General features: G+C 42.2%; 1 protein-coding gene and 1 long non-coding RNA gene across 8 annotated transcripts in view; one reads left to right on the top strand and one right to left on the bottom strand.

The window, feature by feature from the left end:
- CEP85 (centrosomal protein 85) overlaps positions 1-20,265 on the bottom strand; it is a 36,646-nt gene extending 16,381 nt beyond the window's left edge. The window contains exons 1-7 of one of the 7 annotated variants that reach the window (XM_082684798.1): positions 20,103-20,260; positions 13,899-13,974; positions 10,449-10,601; positions 2,009-2,325; positions 1,631-1,753; positions 683-816; positions 131-248 (exon numbers count right to left, since the gene is read on the bottom strand). In XM_082684798.1, the coding sequence (XP_082540924.1) occupies positions 131-248; positions 683-816; positions 1,631-1,753; positions 2,009-2,325; positions 10,449-10,601; positions 13,899-13,953 (900 nt within the window). In that variant the 5' untranslated portion in view covers positions 13,954-13,974; positions 20,103-20,260. Of the gene's footprint in view, positions 1-130; positions 249-682; positions 817-1,630; positions 2,326-2,853; positions 3,100-10,448; positions 10,602-13,898; positions 13,975-20,102 lie in introns of those variants that run through there. The other 6 variants (XM_082684800.1, XM_082684799.1, XM_082684801.1 and 3 more) reach the window with 6 other exon arrangements.
- A 98-nt stretch (positions 20,266-20,363) lies between these two features.
- On the top strand, positions 20,364-21,817 carry LOC309841665. Its single transcript, XR_014299237.1, has 2 exons — positions 20,364-21,037; positions 21,474-21,817. It is a non-coding gene; the product is annotated as an uncharacterized lncRNA (long non-coding RNA).
- The last annotated feature ends 306 nt before the right edge of the window (positions 21,818-22,123 follow it).

The following is a 22,123-nucleotide window of genomic DNA, read 5'->3' as shown; positions in this document are numbered from 1 at the left end:
CCCTTTTAAGGGCAAGGGCACCTTATATCACTTGATCCCTTTTCTATCTCCTGGATACCTAGTAGTACCAAGCAAAGGGAAGACACTGAGTTATGACAACCAGAATGCCATTCTGGCTGCCAATGCTTACCTGCAGCCTCAGCAAGCAGACATCCCCAAAGGGGGCAGGGCGGCCCAAAAGGGCACTGTGGACTTGCAGTTCACTTTCTCGTACTTTCTGCTCCAGCTGAGAGATATGTTTCCTCTGCCTACAAAAGCCAGTAGAATGAGGTCCAGGGTACTGACATTAACCCACTGGCAACATGAGCCCCCACTTTCCTTAAGTGGATACAATTCATACTATGTAAACCAAAAAAGGCCTTGCATCTGGACAGTACTATCTTGCTGAAGGAGGAAGAGCAAATAAGAAAGCTGACTTGGGGGAAATGAGGAAAGATCAGCTACAAAGGACTGGCTGCCTGCTTTGGGCACTCCCAGAGTCCCTCCAGAGCATACACAATTGGCCTATCCCATTACTCAAATACAGAACTAGGTTGCTTGTCAACCTAGCCTGACCATGAAGGAAGGCACAGACCCAAACAGAGAGGGATGTGCTACCCTTGGAGAGACCTCATTAGGTGCCCTCAGTGTGGGCTGGGAGAGCAGAGTCTGGTACTAGGTAGGGCACCCCTTGACCTCTTACTTGTCAATGAGGAGCTCCTTTTCCTTCAGAAGGTGTTCATTACTGTTTAAGATGCTGATCCACTGCGCTGGTTCTAATGTGGGCAATGATGGAGCAAAAGCAGCAGGATGGTGGCAGATGGCTCCATTCTGAAGCTGGAAGACAAGGAGGCCCAGAGGGGCTTAATCTTGACCCACAGACACCTGGAAAGCACCTGAGCAGTAACCAGCTGGGTCTCTAGTCAAGGCTCACTTTTGGCTCAGCTGAGGTGGCCCAGTGTTCATGAAATAATTTTAGCTCTGATGCATGACTGGAAAGAACCTGCCAGGGAGACTTCTGCCAATTGGACACTCCCTGCTCATGAAGGCTCTAGTTTCTAAGAAAAGGTCACTTATCTTTCATTATCTGGCAAGAGAGGCAAAGCAGGAGCTAAGATGTCCTCACCAACAAGGAAAGGAGAATAAGTCTTGCCTTTTTCCTTCCCACTCTTAAGCAGCACAACACTTTTTTTTTTTTAAAAACACAAAATTAGTATAATGGAAGAAACTCGGGTTCAAAGATGGTTTTTAAATCCTAGCTCTGCTACTTACCAGCTTTGTGACCCTGGAGAGATTACTTTTTCTAAGAACCTGGTAAATTTCTACATTTACCTCATCAAAGTGCTACAAGGATTAAATTAAGATTCCGTATGTGAAAGTAGCTAGCCTATTGATACATAAGTACACAGTCAGGGTTAATGTCACACCTTTTGGGGTCTTGTTGTAACTCTCTACTCTGGAGGACCCATCTGGTGTTTAATTAGATGACCAACATATTCAATGGCATTCACAAGCCTTCATTTCCCATCTATAAACATCTTCTGTCTGTCTTACAAATGTTTTCTTTAGAGTCAAAACTTATGGGACTAAACCTATATAGTTCTAAGATCTGCAAAGAACCCACAAAACCCAATGAAAGAAGGGTCTCTACCTGCATTTGTTCCATCTGTAAACGGATCATCTCCAGCTGCTGCCGACAGGTGCTGAGCTCACAAGATCGCTCACGTGGGTGCCAAGGGTCAGGGTTCGGCTGCCATACCTGAGAGGGTAGAGGCTTGGAGAAGCCAGGAGCAGGTTGGAGTCCCAAAGGGAGCACTCCACTGCTATTAGGGTGAGGTCCATTCCGCTCACATACCACCCCACTGCCCGGTGCCTTCTTGGTCTCAGGCAACACTTTGTATAACTCCTTGTTCGTGTCAACTCTTGGGTTGTGAAAGTGGACTTGGTAGTGGGGATCAGAATAAAGTGTCTCCATCATTGCTGACTGATTTAGGGTAGACTCCATATTGGGAATATCAAACTTCCTCACCTCTTCATCTCTTTCATGGCCCACTGTTGGAAACCAGGACTGCTCAATTCCATTTTCTCCAGTAGCACCACAAAGATAAGTGAAATCTCTAGACAGGCCAGGAGAACGTTTCATTGCACCAAGGTCTCCATTTCTTGTCATCCCCACACTTTCAGCCAGCCCTGACAAAGGGAGTTTGGAGGAAGAGAGTCCAGCAGGTATAGAATTTGGCTTGACAGGAGAGGTCCCCAAAGTGGAAGGTATCACATGGGCTGTTGGAATGGTTATGTGGCTTTTGATGGGCTGGAAAGAAGGGCTGCTACTTGAGCTACAAAAATCTGCAAAGAGAATAATCTTCTGTAAGTCAGAACTGAAGCAGGAGGATTTCTTTCTCTACCTCTCTTTTTAAAAGATCTTACTTATTTGACAGAGAGACAGAGAGCACAAGTAGGCAGAGCGGTAGGCACAGGGAGAGGAAAAAGGCTCTCTGCTGAGCAGGGAGCCTGATGTGGGGCTTCATCCCAGGACCCTGGGATCATGACCTGAGCTGAAGGCAGCCGCTTGGCGACTGAGCCACCCAGGCACCCCAGCAGCAGGATTTTTTGAGTCTGGCTGCTATGCCAGATGTTCTCTCCTGACTGAGACCAAGCAGAATAGATAACGATCATCGTAAGTATCAGGCAGAAAGGCAGCCTAACTGAGAAGTTAACATGTATTCTAGGATCTCAAATGTCATTCACAAGGTAAATCAACAAAAGGCAACAATAGCTTTATTTTTAACTTACACTGTCCTTTTTATTTGAAGAAAATCTTGCCAGTCAACAAACAAAGCTGAGAAACAAATTTAAAACCAAAAAACCACTTACTTAACGGAAATGGATTAGGTCCTAGTCTTCTGGGAACTGGGCAACTCTCAAGCTACAATCCAATCCAATAAAAATATTCTTTCCAAGGGCTGCTAGAATTCTCTGTGGCCTCCAAAAGCTTCCCAGTGAAGGTAAGCAATGAATCTATCCGAAGAATAGGCAAAGTGGATAGATAGTGCTGCTCTGAATCCAGGACAGGGAGTATAGCATCTGAATCAGGATTCTATTCTCTCCCCCACACCCCAGACCTGACTGCCTGGATATGTGAAGTTATTCTTAGTAACTCTCGGGTTTCACTCTAGCACAGGGAGCACTCTCAAGTGGGTACACACTGAAATCCTCTATTTTATATTTTGCCTTTCACTTCCCCCTTGTTTATATCCAACTGTGGCTTTTCACTTTTCGTTCATACTCAATTTCTGCTTCCTTTAGCTCTTGCCTGGTTTTGGAGGACAACTCTCTCATTAGACCTGCTACAAAAGGTACACATTTCTACATTATTTCCAGCTTTCAAGTGCTACTCTGAAAAAGACTATAGGATCATGGAATTAATGCGTCAAGGCAGTGGGCTGCAAACAAACAAGATAGTAATGTCAGGAAACATACCTGTTACCTTTTTTTTTTTTTTAAAGATTTTATTTATTTATTTGACAGAGATCACAAGTAGGCAGAGAGGCAGGTAGAGAGAGAGAGTGGGAAGCAGGCTCCCCACTGAGCAGAGAGCCCGATGTAGGGCTCAATCCCAGGACCCCGAGATCATGACCTGAGCCAAATGCAGAGGCTTAACCCACTGAGCCACCCAGGCACCCCTACCTATTACCTTTAGCAGGGAGTAAACGGCCAAGGAATATAAATGTCTTCCTTTTTCTTTTTTCCTTTTAATTTATTTGATAGGGAGAGTGAGCACAAGTAGGCACAGTGGCAGGCAGAGGGAGAGGGAGAAGCAGGCTCCCTGCTGATCAAGAAGCCCAGTGTGGGACTCAATCCCAGGACTCTGGGATCATGACCTGAGCCGAAGGCAGCTGCTTAACTGACTGAGCCACCCAGGCACCTGTCTTCCTTTTTCAAATATGTCCAATACTCTTTCCAAACCAAGCACATCTACCATGAAGAGTGGCCAACCAATTTAATTCATTTTTTTCTTTGCATCAACCAACACAGAACACATTCAGCTAATGAGGACAGATACTATAATCTTTTCCAGAATTACTACCATCAGCTACCATCTTCTCATATGGGTTTGTAAGTAGCTCTTTAAAACCATGGACACCTGGGTGGCTCAGCTGGTTGAGTGTCAACTCTTGATTTTGGCTGAGGTCATGATGTCAGGATTGAGGGTCTGAGCCCCGCATCAAACTCCACACTCAGAGCAGAATCTGCTTGAGATCTCTCCTTCTCCCTCAGTGCCCCGCACCCCCGCCCTGACCCCGCCGCTCTAAAATAAGTGAATAAATATAATCTTAACAACAACCAAAAAAAAGGCAGCACCTGGATGGTTCAGTTGGTTAAGTGTCCAATTCTTGGTTTTGGCTCAGGTCATGATCTCATGGCTGAGGGATCAAACCCTGCAACAGGCTCTGTGCTCAGCACAGAGTCTGTTTCAGATTCTCTCTCCCTTTTCCTTCCATGTACATGCTCTAATAAAAAATCTTTTAAAAAACAAACAAACTGGGGGTGTGTGCTTTGGTGAGTACTGTGGGGTGTGTTGACCTGGCGATTCACAGACCTGTACCCCTGGGGATAAAAATATATGTTTATAAAAAATAAAAAATTAAACAAACAAAAAAAAAAACCAACCAAACAAACACAGAAACAATCACCCCCCAAAAAACCAAAAACCTTGGACATGCCAAATTATCCCTTATAATGTATGGGATAAGGCAAAGTATCTAATTTCCTATACTTAGATGATCTTGGGGATATATATAAAAGGCCATACTAAAACAAAACAACAGTAATTTCTGATAAATGTGTCTGCTTCTAAGGACCAAGAACATTTCAGAGGCTAAGGACACAGTTTTTGATGTCCCATAACTTATACACAGGAATAGGCCACAGGCTAAAGTAGACTGTGGTGATGAAAACTTCCAAGAATAGCAAGCTCTCTACTTGAAACCCTCTGTAACGGCACCTTAATATTCACTCTCACCAAGGGTCTCTGCTCTCAAAGTATAATTATGGAACAGAAGATCATGAAGTTGTAGCATATGAAGGACTGCTATTGTGCTGAACTTTGTAAACCCTCCTTCCATTCTCCATCTACAGCACCACCTACTCTCAAGACTCACCAAATTAAGTTTTGAGCCCATAACCCCCAAAGTAGTAATGCCAAAACCAAAGCCTGGAAAGGTATCAAATGACCCAGGACTTCTAACTTTCTAGAAGTGTGGTTGATCCACTGATAAAAAAATAAAAATCTTTTTCAGCATGTCACTTATCTATTAAGCTTATTTATACTAAGAAAACTGGCATTCTTTTTTTTTTTTTAAAGAATTTATTTATTTATTTGACAGAGAGAGAGCACAAGTAAGCAGAGCGGCAGGCAGAGGGAGAGGGAGAAACAGGCTCTCTGCTGAGCAGGGACCCCAGGATTCTGGGATCATTTCCTGAGCTGAAGGTAGCCACTTAACTGAATGAGCCACCCAGGGACCCAGAAAACTGGCAATTCTGACAAACTGCTATAAAATGTCAAGTTACACCTTAAGTCTGGTTTGTATTTTGAAACATTTTGAAGCAAAACAGCAAAACTCATTTTTCTTTAAAGATTTATTTATTTGAGAGAGAGGGAGAGAATAAGCCCAAGCAGGGGGAGAGACGGAGAGAGAGAAGAAGCTGAGCAGGGAGCCTGATGTGGTACTCAATCCCAGGACCCCTGAATCATCACCTAAGCTGAAGGCAGATGTTTAACCGACTGAGCCACCCAGGTGTCCCACAAAACTCATTTTCAAAAGGGCCACTTATCTTCTACAATTTTCAAAGACTCAAAATTTAGTGTATGGGATATGTGATTTTTAAAGAAATCTACAGTTATCAGAATATTGGGGTTTTGCCACTTTAAGGATATTCATATTTCTAAATCTCTACTCTCTTCAACCATACCTTCTGCCCCACTCCCTAATTCTTTCTAAAAACCACGCTTTCTTAGTGAGGGGTAGATTTAGCTATTATTAAATCTTGATCACTTCTGTCTATATCCCTTACTGGTTTATGAAGTAAGGGAGTCTGAACTAAGCCAGTTAACTACTGCAGTCTTTTTTTTTTTTTTTTTAAAGATTTATTTATTTATTTATTTGACAGAGAGATCACAAGTAGACAGAGAGGCAGGCAGAGAGAGAGAGAGAGAGAGAGAGAGAGAGAGAGAGGCTCCCTGCTGAGCAGAGAGCCTGATGCGGGACTCAATCTCAGGACCCCGAGATCATGACCTGAGGCGAAGGCAGTGGCTTAACCCACTGAGCCACCCAGGCGCCCAATTACTGCAGTCTTTAGCAAAAAGCTGAAAGTCTTCTGACGTCGTCAGTATCCACCCCTACCCCATCCCTTACAATTCTTCAAGGTAAAACTTTTTTTTTTAAAGATTTTATTTATTATTTGACAGAGAGAGAGAGAAAGACACAGAGAGGGAACACAATCAGGGGGAGTCGGAGAGGAAGCAGCAGGCTTCCTGCCGAGCCGGGAGCCCAATGCGGGGCTCGATCCAAGTACCCTGGGATCATGACCTGAGTTGAGGGCAGACGCTTAACAACTGAGCCACCCAGGTGCCCCTCAAGGTAAAACATTTTAATGAAGGGTAGAATCAAAAGCAAACCTGTTCATTTTAAAGATGAAAAAAAGAAGATGCAACAATGAACTATATTTTATACTAGTCATAAGGGTTCTTGTCAACTGGGCTCCTAATAAAACCAAGCTAGATGGACGGACACAATAAGCAAGGGTTAAGATAAAGACCACTGTACATAACAAACATGGCAGAGAAGACATCTTGGATCCTTTATTTTTTTTTTCAAAGATTTATTTATATATTTATTTAGAGGGAGTGTGTGTGTAGAAGTAGGGGGAGAAGGAGAGAATCTCGAGCAGAGTGCACTGAATGTGGAGTCCGATGAAGGGCTCAATCTCACAATCTCACCCTGAGATCATGACCTGGGCTGAAATCCAATGTTGGACTCTTAACTGACTGAGCCACCCAGGTGCCCCACCTTGGATCCTTTAAAAAGGGAAAAAAAAAGGCATCACATCAAGGCTACTACAATTTAAAAAAAATACACTATACAGGAAATATATTTCCCCCCTCAAAGGAATAAAAAGCACAGAATCTGTGTAACAACATGACTGAATTAAATACAGTCACTAAATTCAATAGGGGGAAATCTAGACCATTGTTTGATTTTTTAAAAGAACTATTTAGTCAAAATGAAAAAGGTCCCATGACTGCAATGTAGACAAAACCTTAACAAATAACTAAACTGAGAATAACACTTGATTACAGAAGTGACAGAAAAAATACTACAGCTGGGAGACCTGAATCTGACTAGTTGTGTGACATTAGGCAAATTACTTAACCCCTTGGAGAATTTTTGTTACTCACCAGCAAAAAGGAACTGAATTAAATGACTTTCAAAGTCCGTCTACAACAACATCTATGATTCAGTTCTACTCAACATTTATGAGCACCACGTCATATACACACAGCTATCAAACTATTAAATGCCAGGTGTCTAAGGGTCAATACAGTAGATAACTGGTTTGGTTTTTTTTACCCATTTCTATTTTCAAACATTTCTATTCTTTTCTTTCTTTTTTTTTTTTTATTTATTTGACAGACAGAGGTCACAAATAGGCAGAGAGGCAGGCAGAGAGAGAGGAGGGAGCAGGCTCCCCGCTGAGCAGAGAGCCCGACTCGAAGCTCGATCCCAGGACCCTGGGATCATGACCTGAGCTGAAGGCAGAGGCTTTAACCCACTGAGCCACCCAGGCGCCCCTATCCTTTTCTTTAAAAAACAGCTTAACTGAAATATAATTCACATAACATTCAATTCACCCACTTGAAGTGTACAATTCAATGGTTTTTATTATTCATTGTTGTGTAACCATCACTATAATTAATTATAGAATATTTTATTATCACAAAAAGAAACCTCTTACTCTTTAGCAGTCACATTCCATTTATCCTAACTTCCCTAGCCTTGAACAACCACTCATTTTCTGTCTCTCTGGATCTGCCTATTTTAGACATTTCATATAAATGGAATCATACAGTATGTGGCCTTTTGTGTCTGGCTTTACTTGGCATAAATGTTTTAAAAGTTCAACTATTTTGTAACAGGTATTAGTACTTCATTTCTTACTGTGGAATAATATTCTATTATATGGATATACTACATCTGACTCATCCATTCACTAGCTGATAAACATCTGGGTTGTTTCCATTTTTTGGCTACTATGAATAATGCTGCTATGAATATTCCTGTAACAAGTTTATGTGTGGATATATGCTTTCATTTCTCTTGGGTATATAGGTAGGAGTAGAACTGTTGAGTCATAGGGTAACTCCATGTTTTACCCTTTTGAAGATCTGCCAAAATGCTTTCCAAAGCAGCTTCAACATTTTACACTCCCACCAATAATGTATAGAGGTTCCAATTCCTTGACATTCTCACCAAAACTTGTTATTATCTTTTTGATTATAGCTATCATAGTGGGTGTGACATCTGATAAAGTACTAAAGTGACTAGTTTTGTAACTTTAATCAAGTAATCTAATCACTTTGAAATTCAGCTTTCTCCAGGTGCCTGGGTGGCTCAGTTGGTTGAGCGTCCAACTCTTGGTTTTGGCTCAGGTCATGATCTCAAGGGTTGTGGGATCTAGCCCTGTGTAGGGCTCTGCACTCAGCAAGGAGTCTGCTTGAAGATTCTCTTCCTCAGCCCCTCCTCCCACTTATGATCTTTCTCTTTCTCTCCCAAATAAATATCTCTTTGAAAAAAAAAAAAAAAGAAAGTCAGGGATGCCTGGGTGGCTCAGTTGGCTGGGCCACTGCCTTCAGCTTGGGTCGTGGTCCTGGGGTCTTGGGATCGAGTCCAGCATCAGCCTTCTTGCTCAGTGGGGAGCCTGCCTCTCTCTGCCTCTGCCTGACGCTCTACCTGCTTGTGCTTTCTCTCTCGCTCTGACAAATAAATAAATAAATAAAATCTTAAAAAAAAAAAAAAAAGCAATTCAGGTTTCTCAGCTATAAAATGGAAATAATATTTCATAGCATTCTCAAAGATGTTAATGAAAAAATGTAGAAAAAATTTAGTATAGTATCCATCAAAAAGTATTTAATAAATAGTTATTATTACCATCAGTTCCTCTGCCCTCTAGGAACTCACTATCTAAATGAAAAAATAAAATACACTTGTGATGCTTGGCTGGCTCAGTCAGTAAAGCATGGGGCTCTTCATCTTGGCATGTGAGTTCAAAGCCATATTGGGTATAGAGATTACTTAAATAAATAAAATTTTTTAAAAAAGAAATACTCTTGTAAAACACTGTCTGACAGTTATTACTTAATTTAAGTGCCCCTCAAATGACAGATACAATGAAGATTACAAGATGGCAGAGAGGGAGGGGTGCCTGGGTGGCTCAGTGGAATGAGGGTCTGTCTGCCTTTAGCTCAGGTCATGATCCCAGGCATCACATAGGGCTCCCTGCTCAGCAGGGAGTCTGTTTCTCCCTCCCCCTGCTTTGTTCTCTCTCTCTCTCCACCCTCCCTCTCAAAATAAATGAAATCTTATTTTTTTTTAAAAGATTGCAGGGCACCTGGGTGGCTCACTTAGTTAAGCAACTGCCTTTGGCTCAGGTCTTGATCCTGGAGTCCCAGGACTGAGTCCCACATAGGGCTCCCTGCTCCACAGGGAGTCTGCTTCTTCCTCTGACCTACCCCCCTCTCGTGCTCTCTTTCTTTCTCTCTCTCAAATAAATAAATAAAATCTTTAAAACATTAAAAATAAAAATAAATAAAAAGATTGCAGAGAGGGAGATGTAATGGGTGGAAGGGATGGGAAAAGTCTAGTCAGACACTTCACTAGATTTTGAAAAATAAGATCAGCACAGCTGGGAAGAGCAAGAAGAGGTGGAAACAACAAAAATGGGCCTGGATTAAAGAAGAAAAGAGCTCAGATATCCAAAACAAAAACAACAAAAAAAGTTTCCATTGCATAGTAAAACACCACACTCTGTAACAGTAAGAAATATGTCTGATTGGGTGGGAAAGCCAGATCACAAAATGAAGGCCTCTGAACTTTATCCTCCAAGTAACATAAGCAGTCGAGGATTTACAGGAAAGGGAAACCATAAAACCAGGCTTTTAGAAAGATTAACCTGACAGTAGAGGGAAAAAGACTTGAGGATAAGAAACCTATGAAAAGTTATTAAAATAGGACAAACAGTAAAAACTGAAAGAAAAGGGCCAAATGTAAGAAACACAGAGTAAAAAAAATCAAGCAAACTCCTTGGCTGAAGGGCCCAAGTCATGAATATTCTGGAATTGACAGTATACATGGAACACAATCTGAAAAGGACAACACATACTAGTAATCAAAACAGTAATCCAAACTTACCCTCTGCAATGTCTGAGCATGATGTGCCAATGGCTGTGTCTCCACTGTCAGCTACACTTGAGCAGCGGCTGAAGCGACTCCGAAAAGCCTCTGAGATAACTGGGGTCTGCCATTCAGTTCCCAGGGAACTACCCTTTTGAATTACACCGGAACCTGAAACAAGCGGCATTTCCCATCTTTAGTGTGAACCAAGACTGTTTAAATAAAGCACTTAAACCTATGAAAAAACAGCATCATTCTCTCTCCTGTGCCTTTTTCAGCTTCTCAAAATTAGTTAATTTTGAATGGAAATAGCATGAGATGTGAGAATGTTCACAGACAGAAAAAAGACTTATCAAGAACCTAGGAATCTATCAGTAGCTACCATTTTTTGAAATCTAGAAGTCCTAACACTTTACCAACATGATCTCATCTACTTACTTACTGAACAGAATCATCACCCCAAATCTTAGACAGAGCTAAGATTTGAACCCAGGCTGTTTTGATTACAATATCCACATTCTTTCCTATTAAAGGATTTCTCAGTAGGTGCTTCTGGCATACTGGGCATGACAATTCCTCAATGTGTAGTCTATACATGTCAGGATGGTTTAGCATCCCTTGGTCCCTATTAAATGCCAGTAGCAGCCCTAAACCTATTCTACCATCACTATGAAACATGAAAATATACCATATGTTTCCAAATGCTCCTTAGGGTAACAGGCAGTCCAGTCTCTTGTTGAAAACCATTGCTTGGGGGTGCCGAGGTGGCTCAACTGATTAAGTGTCTGACTTTAAGTCAATTCATGATCTAGGGGTACTGGGATCAAGCCCTATGTTGAACTTTGTGCTCAGCAAGGAGTTTGCTTCTCTCCCTCTGCCCTTTACCCCACTCGTGTGCATGTGGGCTCTCTCTCAAATAAATAAATTGAAGAGAGAGAGAGAGAGGAAGGAAGGAGAGAAAGAAAAAAGAAGAAAACCGTTGCTTGACTAAACTGGGATACCTAGTGGGCAGGGTGAATCCAGATCAAGGTTAAGCCTTAAAAGTCAATCTGAAGAGTTTAACACTATTTTGAGTGCAATGCAAATAAACCACTAAAATTTCTAAGTGGGTAAGACAAAACTAGATTGAGGACATTTTTTTTAAAGATTTTTATTTATAAAAAAAAAATTTAAAAAAAATAAGATTTTTATTTATTTATTCAACAGAGAGACAGAGAGCAGAGAGAGAGAACAAGTAGGCAGAGTGGCAGGCAGATGGGAGGGAGAAGCAGGCTCCCCACAAGGGAGCTCAATCCCAGGACCCAGGGATCATGACCTGAGCCGAAGGTAATCCTTTAACCAACTGAGCCACCCAGGTGCCCCAATACTGAGGAGATTTACTGAACTTTTTTTAGGTTGCTACTTGAGGGCCACAGGTAGCAAGCATTCAATAAACACTTGATTTACTAGTATTTATTGTTTAAAAAAAACTATAATTTTTCTAAACTGTATCTGATGATCCATGTAAACAAATGGACAAAAACATAATGATGGCTACTTATCCATTTAAAATGTCAGAGTTTTAGCTGAAATCAGAAAACAAGGTTCTACAGACTCTTTATGGGAAGCAAATGATATTTGAACACAAATCACCTTATTCTCTTCTTCCAATTATAGTGCTTCTCCCATCTTTTTAACTCACTTTCTTCTACTTTTGCTACCCTCTGCCTTCTACTGAAGGCACTCTAACTTTCCCCAAGGACTTATTCTTGGGGTCACAGTGGACTGCCTGATGTGAAAGAATCTATATTCATGCAGTAATCTATAATAATCTTTCATAAGACATACCCAATGATCAGAGCATTTGATTAGCTAAGATTAGCTGGTGTTACTATCTGTACATATAAGCATAATTCTAGCTAGAAGGAAAGAAATTTGACAAATTTCCAGGCCTTCTAAAATACTGAAAATCGATTGAGGGCCTCTATTACCATCTTTCTGGCCTCTTACTTCTTGTTACCACTACTAACCTTCCATTCTTTACCAGTACCACTTTTCTATCTGCTCACTCCATACATCAATTCTGAAGAGATATTTGCTAAAATAAAAATGTATTTTACATTTTTGTAAATGTAAACTGACTGGCTAAGTTGGTAGAACATCCAACTCTTTATCTTGGGGTTGTGAGTTCAAGCCCTATGCTGGGTATAGAGATCACTTTTTTTTTTTTTTTTTTTAAGATTTTATTTATTTATTTGAGAGAAAGATCATAAGCATGGGGTAGGGGTAGAGGAAGAAGCAGACTCCCTGCTGAGCAAGGAGCCCAATGCAGGACTTGATCCCAGAACTCCAGGATCACCACTCAAGCCAAAGGCAGATGCTTAACGGACTGAGCCACCCAGGAGCCCTAGAGATCACGTAAATGAATAAAACTTTTTAAAATGTATTTTGGTATAGGTACAGAGGCTTATGCTTATTTTAAAATTCAAGTTTGAAAGCTGAAATTTTTTTGTTATGTCATATGTCCTATCACTAACATCTTTTTAATCAAAATATTAAGACTATTATTAATCAAATGAAAGACTACTAAAGACAAAGTCATCAGAAAAGCAGTGAGTTTTGTTAGAAATTGCTACATCCCCCAAATTTGTGTGTTATAACATAATTGTCATTAGAAATTATACAATCCAGCCCTAAAACAGTGAATGGCATGTAGCAGACGTTCAATAAATATTTGCTGAAGGTATCTTGAACTGATTCAACAAATGTTTTTCAAAATGCTTAATCTATGCAAGCAGCACTCCCAGGAGAATACAACAAACATCTAATACATGCTGTAAGGCACTGTAGGATTTTAAAGTTAAATAAAATATATCCTTAGTTGAAAAAAGGTACCCCTCTCTTCATAAACAACTCAGAATTCCAAAAGCTATTTTTCTATCCTACCTTCTATTTAAATATACCACATCTGTGTTTATTTACATATTTATGTATATTTAACATATATATTTAATATATCCACTTAATATATCTACTGAGCTTTCAAAATCTTCTCAATCCATTCTAAAGATAAATTCCTGAGTCTCTAGTGACAACATAACTGAGACTGTTGGCATCCAAGAAGAATTCCAATCTTTGTGGGCTAGCAGATGACTGACCCACCCACAGGACTACAAAGACAACATAGAACACAGTAATTTATGCTGTGTTTTTCTGATTTCAAATGGAACTATGTTCCAAAGTCATTCTGTTCCTTAATGTGTCCTCCCCTCCCCATCAATCATGTGGTCTTCTTGGAAGCCATGAAGGACCAGAGATAAATAGTTGTTCTTTTGGAGAGGCCTGTTTTTCTATTCAATATAGCCTCATATTATTTTTGTTCTTCAAGTACCAGCATTTTAGTGAATGTTTGTTTGCTATGTATTTCCTTTAAAGGATATTTCTGTTATGAAAAAACACAGCAAAAGTCAGAAAACTCTGCTTACTCACCTGGTGAAGTGGCATGAGAAATCCTCTCACTTGGGTATTTCTCCTGCATGGCCATCAACACCGTTATTTGAGCCAACTGTAAAATGAAGGAATAACCATTCAGAGCTCTCCATTATCTTTTAACTCCTTGTAACTCGCTCCCATTCAACTGAAACTGTCAAACCCACACAGGATTCGTCTTCCACATATTTTACTCCTAAAGATACATATATTTTTTCTAAAGATTTTATTTATTTATTTGACAGACCGAGATCACAAGTAGGCAGAGAGGCAGGCAGAGAGAGAAGGAGGAAGCAGGCTCCCTGCCGAGGAAAGAGCCCCCACGTGGGGCTCGATCCCAGGACCCTGAGACCATGACCTGAGCCAAAGGCAGAGGCTTTAACCCACTGAGCCACCCAGGCGCACCCTAAATATATATTTTTAAAAAATATTTTATTTATTTATGTGAGAGAGGAGAGAGAGAGCATGAGCCGGGGGAGGGATGGAGGAAGAAGGAGAAGCAGACTTCCCTGCTGAGCAGGGAGCCCAACACGGGACTCAATTCCAGGATCCCAGGATCATGACCTGAGCCAAAAGCAGAGGCTTAACTGATGGAGCCACCCAGGTGCCCTTCCTACAGATATTTTTTAAGGCAAAGCAACTCCTAATAATCCATCCTACTTCTCTTCCTAAAATGAGAGAAAATCTAGAACCAAATAGAGATTCTCAATACTGATCCTATATGTCCTAGAATTCCTCAACTGTTGCAAAAATTAAAAATAATATTATTTTCATTTTATTTTTTTAAAAGATTTTATTTATTTATTTATTTGAGATCAAGAGGGAGAGGGAGAGGGGCACAGGCATGTAAGAGTAGGAGGAGGGGCTAAGGGAGAGGCAGAAGCAGGCTGTCCAGTAAGCAGGGAGCCCAGTGACTCTGGGCTCAATCCCAGGACCCTGGAATCATGATGTGAGCTGAAGGCAGACACATAACTGACTGAGCCACCCACGTGCCCCATAATATTACTCTCAATTAACACACTTTACCACAGATTTTCTTAGCCATGGAAGCAGGATGAGAGAGTAGGGCAGAGAAAGAACTAAATAACCAAACCAACAGTGTATTATTAAGACTCAATTATCAACATAAATTCCCCAATTCCTCCAGTAATGAAAGTTAATTATAAGATGCATAAAAAAAATAAATAAGATGCACAAATAGAATTCTTGGTCATAAGAAGAACCCCAATTCGCAGCTGGGAACACAAGATTTTCTTCCCATTTATATTTATTCTAATGGTAGGCTGTGAAAATTCAGCAAATGTCTGATTACTATCTGTGTAAACAAAAGCCTTAAATAACTGTAACTAACAGTAGCAAATAATATCTTATATTTGCATAGTACCTGAGAGGCATGGCAATACAGGGAAGTGGTTCAGAGTATGTACTTGTGATCAGACAGCTTGGGTTTGAAGTCTGACTTCATTAGCTGTGTAATGCTGGGCAAATTTTGTAGTATCTCTATACCTCAGTTCCTTCACATAAAAATGAAGATGGGGGCACCTGGGTAGCTCAGTTGGTTAAGCACCTGCATTGGACTCAGGTCATGATCCTGGGGTCCTGGGACTGAGATTGAGTCCTGAGTCGGGCTCCCTGCTCAGCAGGTAGTCTGCTTCTCCCTCTCCTCCCCACTGATGCTATCTCTGTCTCTCTCTGTCTCAAATAACAAAATCTTTAAACAAATAAATAAAAATGAGATGGAGGCACTTGGGTGGCTCAGTCAGTTGGGCATCTGACTCTTGATTTCCACTCAGGTCATGGTCTCAGGGTTTTGATGAAGCTCCACGTTTGGCTGCGCATTCAGCAGGGAATCTGCTTGAGATTCTCTTTCCCTCTCCGTCTGTCCCTCCCCCTGCTTGTGTGCATGCACTCACTGCCTCCCTCTCTCAGATAATTAATAAGTAAATCTTAAAAAAAAAATAAGTGAAAATGAGGATAGGAGTGGTTGGTTGGGTCTGTCAGTTAAACGTCCAACTCTTTTTTTTTTTAAGATTTTATTTATTTGGGGACGCCTGAGTGGCTCAGTTGGTTAAGCGGCTGCCTTCGGCTCAGGTCATGATCCCAGCGTCCTGGGATCGAGTCCCACATCCGGCTCCTTGCTTGGCGGGGAGCCTGCTTCTCCCTCTGCCTCTGCCTGCCACTCTGTCTGCCTGTGCTCGCTCGCTCTCTCTCCCTCTCTCTCTCTCTGACAAATAAATAAATAAAATCTTTAAAAAAAAAAAAGATTTTATTTATTTGCCAGAGAGCACAAACAGAGGAAATGACAGGCAGAGGGAGAGAAAGAAGCAGGCTCCTGTTGAGCAGAGAGCCCAATATGGGACTTGATCCCAGGACCCTGGGACCATGACCTGAGCTGAAGGCAAAGGCGTAACCCTCTGAGCCACCCAGGTGCCCCTAAACATCCAACTCTTAATCTCAGCTCAGGTCTTGATGTCAGGGCTGTGAGTTCAAGCCCTGTGTTGGGCTCCATACTCGGGGTGGAGCCTACTTAAAATAGTAACAATAAAAATAAATAAAAATTAGAATAAAGACAGGACCTAATTCATGCCAATTCATTTAAAATTAACTCACAACAGTGCCTGACACATGTAAGTGATTAATTATGTTTTCATTATTATTACTTGGCAGTTTATATCAATAAAAAAATGAGATATGATCATCCTAGGAAGATACAGTTTAAATTTGGAAACTGATAAGAATTTAGAAACTTATAAGAATCCCTAAAGAGTCTGGGACAAACTCAATTGGTAGATCACAATTCTTAGAAGTGAAATTCAACTTTGGTGAGAAAACAAAGGCTATACGGGTACTATTTCTCTAATGTGCTTTACTGACCTCTATAGTTTTCTCTTAGTAACAACAACACAAACCCTTACTAATTCAAGGCATCTATAAACAGAAATGGTACCATCCCCTGACATCCCAGTTCTTCACATAGTGCGTAAGAAATGACTCTTCAGTAAAAGTTTCAATTTATGGCTATTATCATTTAGTATGTTAATGGTGACACAGAAGGATTAGATTATCTACCTAGCAGTGGTATCAAATGGTCAATATCAAAATCCTTTTCTTCACTTATGAAGAAAGTGGATGGCTCAGTGGGTTAAAGCCTCTGCCTTCAGCTCAGGTCGTGGTCCTGGGGTCCTGGGATCGAGCCCCGTGTCCGGGTCTCTGCTCAGCGGGGAGCCTGCTTCCCTTCCTGCCTCTATGCCTACTTGTGATCTCCGTCTGTCAAATAAATAAATAAAATCTTAAAAAAAAAAAAAAAAGTTACTCTGTAACTCGGAAATTCCATTCCTAAGTATATGTTCAAGAGAAATAAAAACATGTTCACACAAAATTTTGTACATGAATATTCACAGCAGCATTACTTATAATAGCTAAGAAGCAGAAAAAACTCAAATGTCCATCAACTGATAAACAGGTAAATTCCATTTATATGAAGTGTCCAGAACTAGAAAATCCATATACACAGCAGATTAATGGTTACCAAGTACTAAGAGGTGGGAGGTCAGGGAATGGGTAACAACTACTAATGGACATGGTGTTTCTTTCCAGGGTGATCAAAATCTCCTGAGATTGGATAGTGGTGGTGGCTGCACAACCTTGTGAATGTACTAAAACCACTGAATTGTACGCACATAAAACCGAATTTTATTATACATGAATTTTACCTCAATTAAAAAAAAAAAAGAAAAAAAGACTCCCACAAGGAGTAAAACCGTATGGAAAAGATAATTCTCTTTTTTCTTAAGTAGAACTCCAAGCCCAGAATGGGGCCCAATATAGGGCTCAAACCCACAACCCTGAGATCAAGACCTGAGCCAAGACCAAGAGTTGGATGCTTAACCGACAGCCACCTAGGTGCCCCTGGAAGAGGTAATTCTTGAGTTTTTCCTACTAAGTTCAGAAGTAGATGAGCTACTGATGGTTACTAGGACCACCTGAAGGACATAAAGATTTCCTGAGATAAAAGTGAGAGAAATGAATGTATAAGAAGTAACAAAAATAACCGATTACACAGCCAAGAAAGGTAGGAGTGAATGAAGCAGACAGAAAAAACACCCACATTGATGGTTTCTATCTTCAAAGCCCTTTAAACTATTGAAGTATTCATTCAACAAATTTAACAAGTACTGAATATTTACTACCTACAAAGCACTGTGCTAAACACTCTATTACAGGTATAATGTCTTATACTTAATGCTCACATCAAATCTATGAGGCAGTTATTATTACCCTTATTTTATGGATGAAAAAAAATGAAGGTTGAGAGAAGGGAAGGTCATATAGCTAGGAAGAGGCTTCAAAGCCAGGACTGTGTTCTAATGCTACAGAGATTCTAGTCTGCATTCTTTCTCTGTGTGACAAAAAGAAATAAAGGTAGTTATGAAGGCACCATAAGTTGGGAGTTTCTGCTTCAGACACAGCCAGAGCTGAAAGCCCCAAAGTAGTTAGAAGCAGGGACAGCTCATACAATACAATTTCTTCATGTTGCTCTTGGTCATCACCCCGGCTCTATTTCCCAAGTTGCCTACCAAGAATTAGGTTTTGATTGTTATAAGTACTTCTCCCCTTGAAGAATTATGTTAGTGTGGAATGTCACACTTTGTGCAGCTGTTGAGAATCCACATCAAGACAGGAGAGGATATGAAGGGATACGCAGCTGACAAAAGCACATTAAGAATCTCACACCACTGGGGTGCCTTGGTGGCTCAGCGGGTTAAAGCCTCTGCTTTCCGCTCAAGTCATGGTTTCAGGGTCCTGGGATCGAGCCCCACATTGGGCTCTCTGCTCAGTGGGGAGCCTGCTTCCTCCTCTCTCTCTGCCTGCCTATCTGCCTACTTGTGATCTCTAATAAATAAGTAAAATCTTTAATAATAATTAAAAAAAGGAATCTCACACCCTGGCAGTATTTTCATGACCTTGATCATTCATTAAACCAGACCAAAAGAAAGAGAAGCCAAATTCTTCCCAAGAAGTTGCCTTTACAAAGTCTTGAGACCTACACCACCACCAGACCATTATAAAACCTACAAGGCCTAGGGGCAAATAATGAGGCACGATTATCTTAATCATCCTGGTATCACCGCCCTTCCGTACCTAGCACACAGTATTCGATTCATCAAACAAAATTTACTGAGGGCCTACTATTCGCCTGGCTCTGTGCCATGTGGTGGAAATACCCTGATGTAAAAGGCAAACGGGGTTCTGATATTCCTGTTTTAGCGCGATGGGGTTCTGATATTCCTGTTTTAGCGCGATGGGAGTGCTGAATACCCTTTATTGAACAAATTCGCTGTAACCCACTAAACTTGTGGTCCGTCCAAAGCACCAGCTCCTCCTTGCCTCATCTAGAGCAGGGTGGTCTAGACAATCTGGATGCTCTTGACATTTTAGGTCAGATAAATCTTTGCTTGGAGGCCGGGGGGGGGGGGGGTGGGGGAGGGGTGGGGGGGGGCTGTGCTGCACAAAGTCGGATGTTTCGCAGCGGCCCTTTCTATCCACTAGTACCAGGAGCAATCCCTGAGTTGATGCAAATGAAAATGTCTCCTGACACTGTCAACTACTAGTGCGGGCTGGGAAACTCCAGCCTAACGCCTTCACGAGAGCTGTCTCCCAACCCTAAGTCCCCATTCATCCTGTAACCCCCAGCCCCAACTTCCCTTCCTCAGGGAGGGCTCCCCGCCCTCTCGGGACTACACCGGCGCCTTCTGCTTAGTGCTGTGTACTTCTCCAGCCCACACCATGCAGCGCTAACCGAGTCGTCACCCGCTTCACGTCTACTCTTCTTTGGGACCGTCCGCTCCGCAAAGGCAAGCAACGCGCTACCCGCCGTCCCCTCCCCCGGCGACTGGCACAGGGCCTACCCTTTACAAAGGTAAAGCAACAGCTAGGGAGTGAACGTTGGAGAAAGCCACATGAAGAGGGCAGAGAGGCAAGCGAGTCGCGAGGGGGCGTGTGCGGGGCATTATTTTAGGAAGCCCAGCGGGTGAAAAACCCAGAGGCGACGACTTAATAGCTCTGCGCATGCGCTTCGCTCTCCCACGGCCCCCGAAGGTAGGTCATGAGTGTCTGGGGCTCCTCTGAGGCTCCTCCCGGGCTCCTCAAGGTGGAGCGGGGTGTCCTAGCCCGAGAAAGGCTCCCGAGGGGAGCAGGACTTACATAGGGCCGAAAGCGGGCGGCGAAATCCCTTACCCAGGGACGCCGAATGCGGCCACCACGTCGGCCGCGGGCGACGGTTCACTTCCTCAGCTCGCCTAACGGCCGTTACATACCCGCCAGGCCGCGCGCCTCAGAGCGCGCGCCGCCCCACCCCGCCCCTTTCTGCCCGCCTGTGGCCAATCAGGAATCTGGCCGCGCCGGTGTCCCGCCCACGCACGCTGCGCTCCGCGCCGGGAGCGGCCGGATCTCTCTGCGCATGACCCCTCCGCTCCTCCGAACCTCTTCTTCAGCCTCTCGCCAGGTCTCGCCTGTGGGCAGAGTCCTCGTCTCTCGGGTCTGGAGTGGCTTGCTGGGCTTGGGCGGTTGGAGGAGCTGGAGGCCAGGGAAAATCATTTGGGAGCCCCATCCCCAAACATCTGCCTCACCCTTCTCCCATTCCCCAGGGCCTGTCAGTACTCCCATCTGAAATGAACCAGGGGGTCAGTCAGGTAGTGTTCCCGAGTTAGTGTGTGGCCGAGTCGCTGCCATGTCAGGGTTAGTGCTGTCTGTGGCTGGGGTCACTGGTCAGACTGTGACCAGAACTCAGGTTGAAGGATAACTAACAGATCGATCTTGCCTCCCTACCCAACCTCGGCCCCCAGGAAAAGAACTAAGTTCATTTGCATTCATATATTCTTAAGAAGCACACTGGGGAATTGTTAAAAAGAGGAACAAAGCCATCAGCCAAAGGATAGTGATAAATTCCAGGCTTCTGGAAACCTGACTTGGGAGGAAGAGGCATGGAAAACTTGTGTGATTTCTTAACTTTGAAGAACCAGACTTAAAGAGAGTTAATTACCGGATGAAATTCACTTCAGAGTTAGGACTCTGGGGATGTGCTCCAAAATTCTGCTCCGTTCCCCCACCAGGCCCCCAGCTTCATATAACATTTTAAGGTAAGCATATAGAAGGCATAAAATAGGCTTAATGGGTAATGAATCAGGGTATGATGTGATAGATGCATTTAGGGGGTATTCTCTGAAATTAGGACCAAACGCTTTTTAAAAAACATAAATGGTAAGGATATGTATCTAAATGAATGAATTTGTGGACTAGTGGGTAGGAAGTAGACTGATGGGTGGTGGAAACATCTACTTGATTGCTTCTGTTTCTTTTGTGAGAAACATCTGTGAAGAGGGAGGGAACAGGGACCTGTAGAGGTCTGAGAAGAACGGGTAGGATTTGAAGAGCTGATGCAGAGAAGGGAAGACAAACCTAATTGGAAACATAGTGGTAGTGCTAATATTTAAATTTACAAATGGCAAATACTGCATTTGTACAATTTACTCCAATGTATTTTTTAAAAGATTTTATTTATTTTTTATTTGACAGAGATCACAAGTAGGCAGAGAGGCAGACAGAGAGAGAGAGAGCGCGAAAGAGAAGCAGGCTCCCTGCTGAGCAGAGGTTTGATCTGGGATCATGACCTGAGCCAAAAGCAGAGGCTTTAACCCACTGAGCCACCCAGGTGCCCCTCCAGTGGATTTTTTTTAAAGATTTTATCTTTAAGTAATCTCTACACCCAAGAACTCACAACATGATCAAGAGTCGCATGGTCCAACTGAACCAACCAGGTGCCCCAGATCTCTGTATTTTATTTCTTTTTATTAAAAATACAGATCTCTGTATTTTATTTCTTTTTATTTATTTTTAATAAATCTTTAAATCTTTAAAAAGATTTTATTTATTTGATAGAGAGTGTATGAGCACGCACAAGCAGAGGGAGCAGCAGGCAGAAGGAGAAGCAGGCTCCCCATCGAGCAGGGAGCCCAACTTAGAACTGGATCCCAGGACCCTGGGATCATGACCTGAGCCAAAGGCAGATGCCCAACAGACTGAACCAGATATCTGTATTTTAAAAGTAACTCCATTATCATACTACTAATTTTCAAATGGGATTGAGTCTTCATATTTTTACCACGATTTGGTGTTAATTTCAGAGAATATTCACAATCAATTTTTAGATAAGAGGTAGTCTTAAA

The sequence above is a fragment of the Mustela nivalis genome (assembly GCF_964662115.1).
Source record: "Mustela nivalis genome assembly, chromosome: 10".
NCBI classification, from domain to species: Eukaryota; Metazoa; Chordata; class Mammalia; order Carnivora; family Mustelidae; genus Mustela; species Mustela nivalis.
The sequence above is the reverse complement of the archived record's forward strand: the minus strand, read 5'-3'. Positions and strand labels throughout refer to the sequence as shown.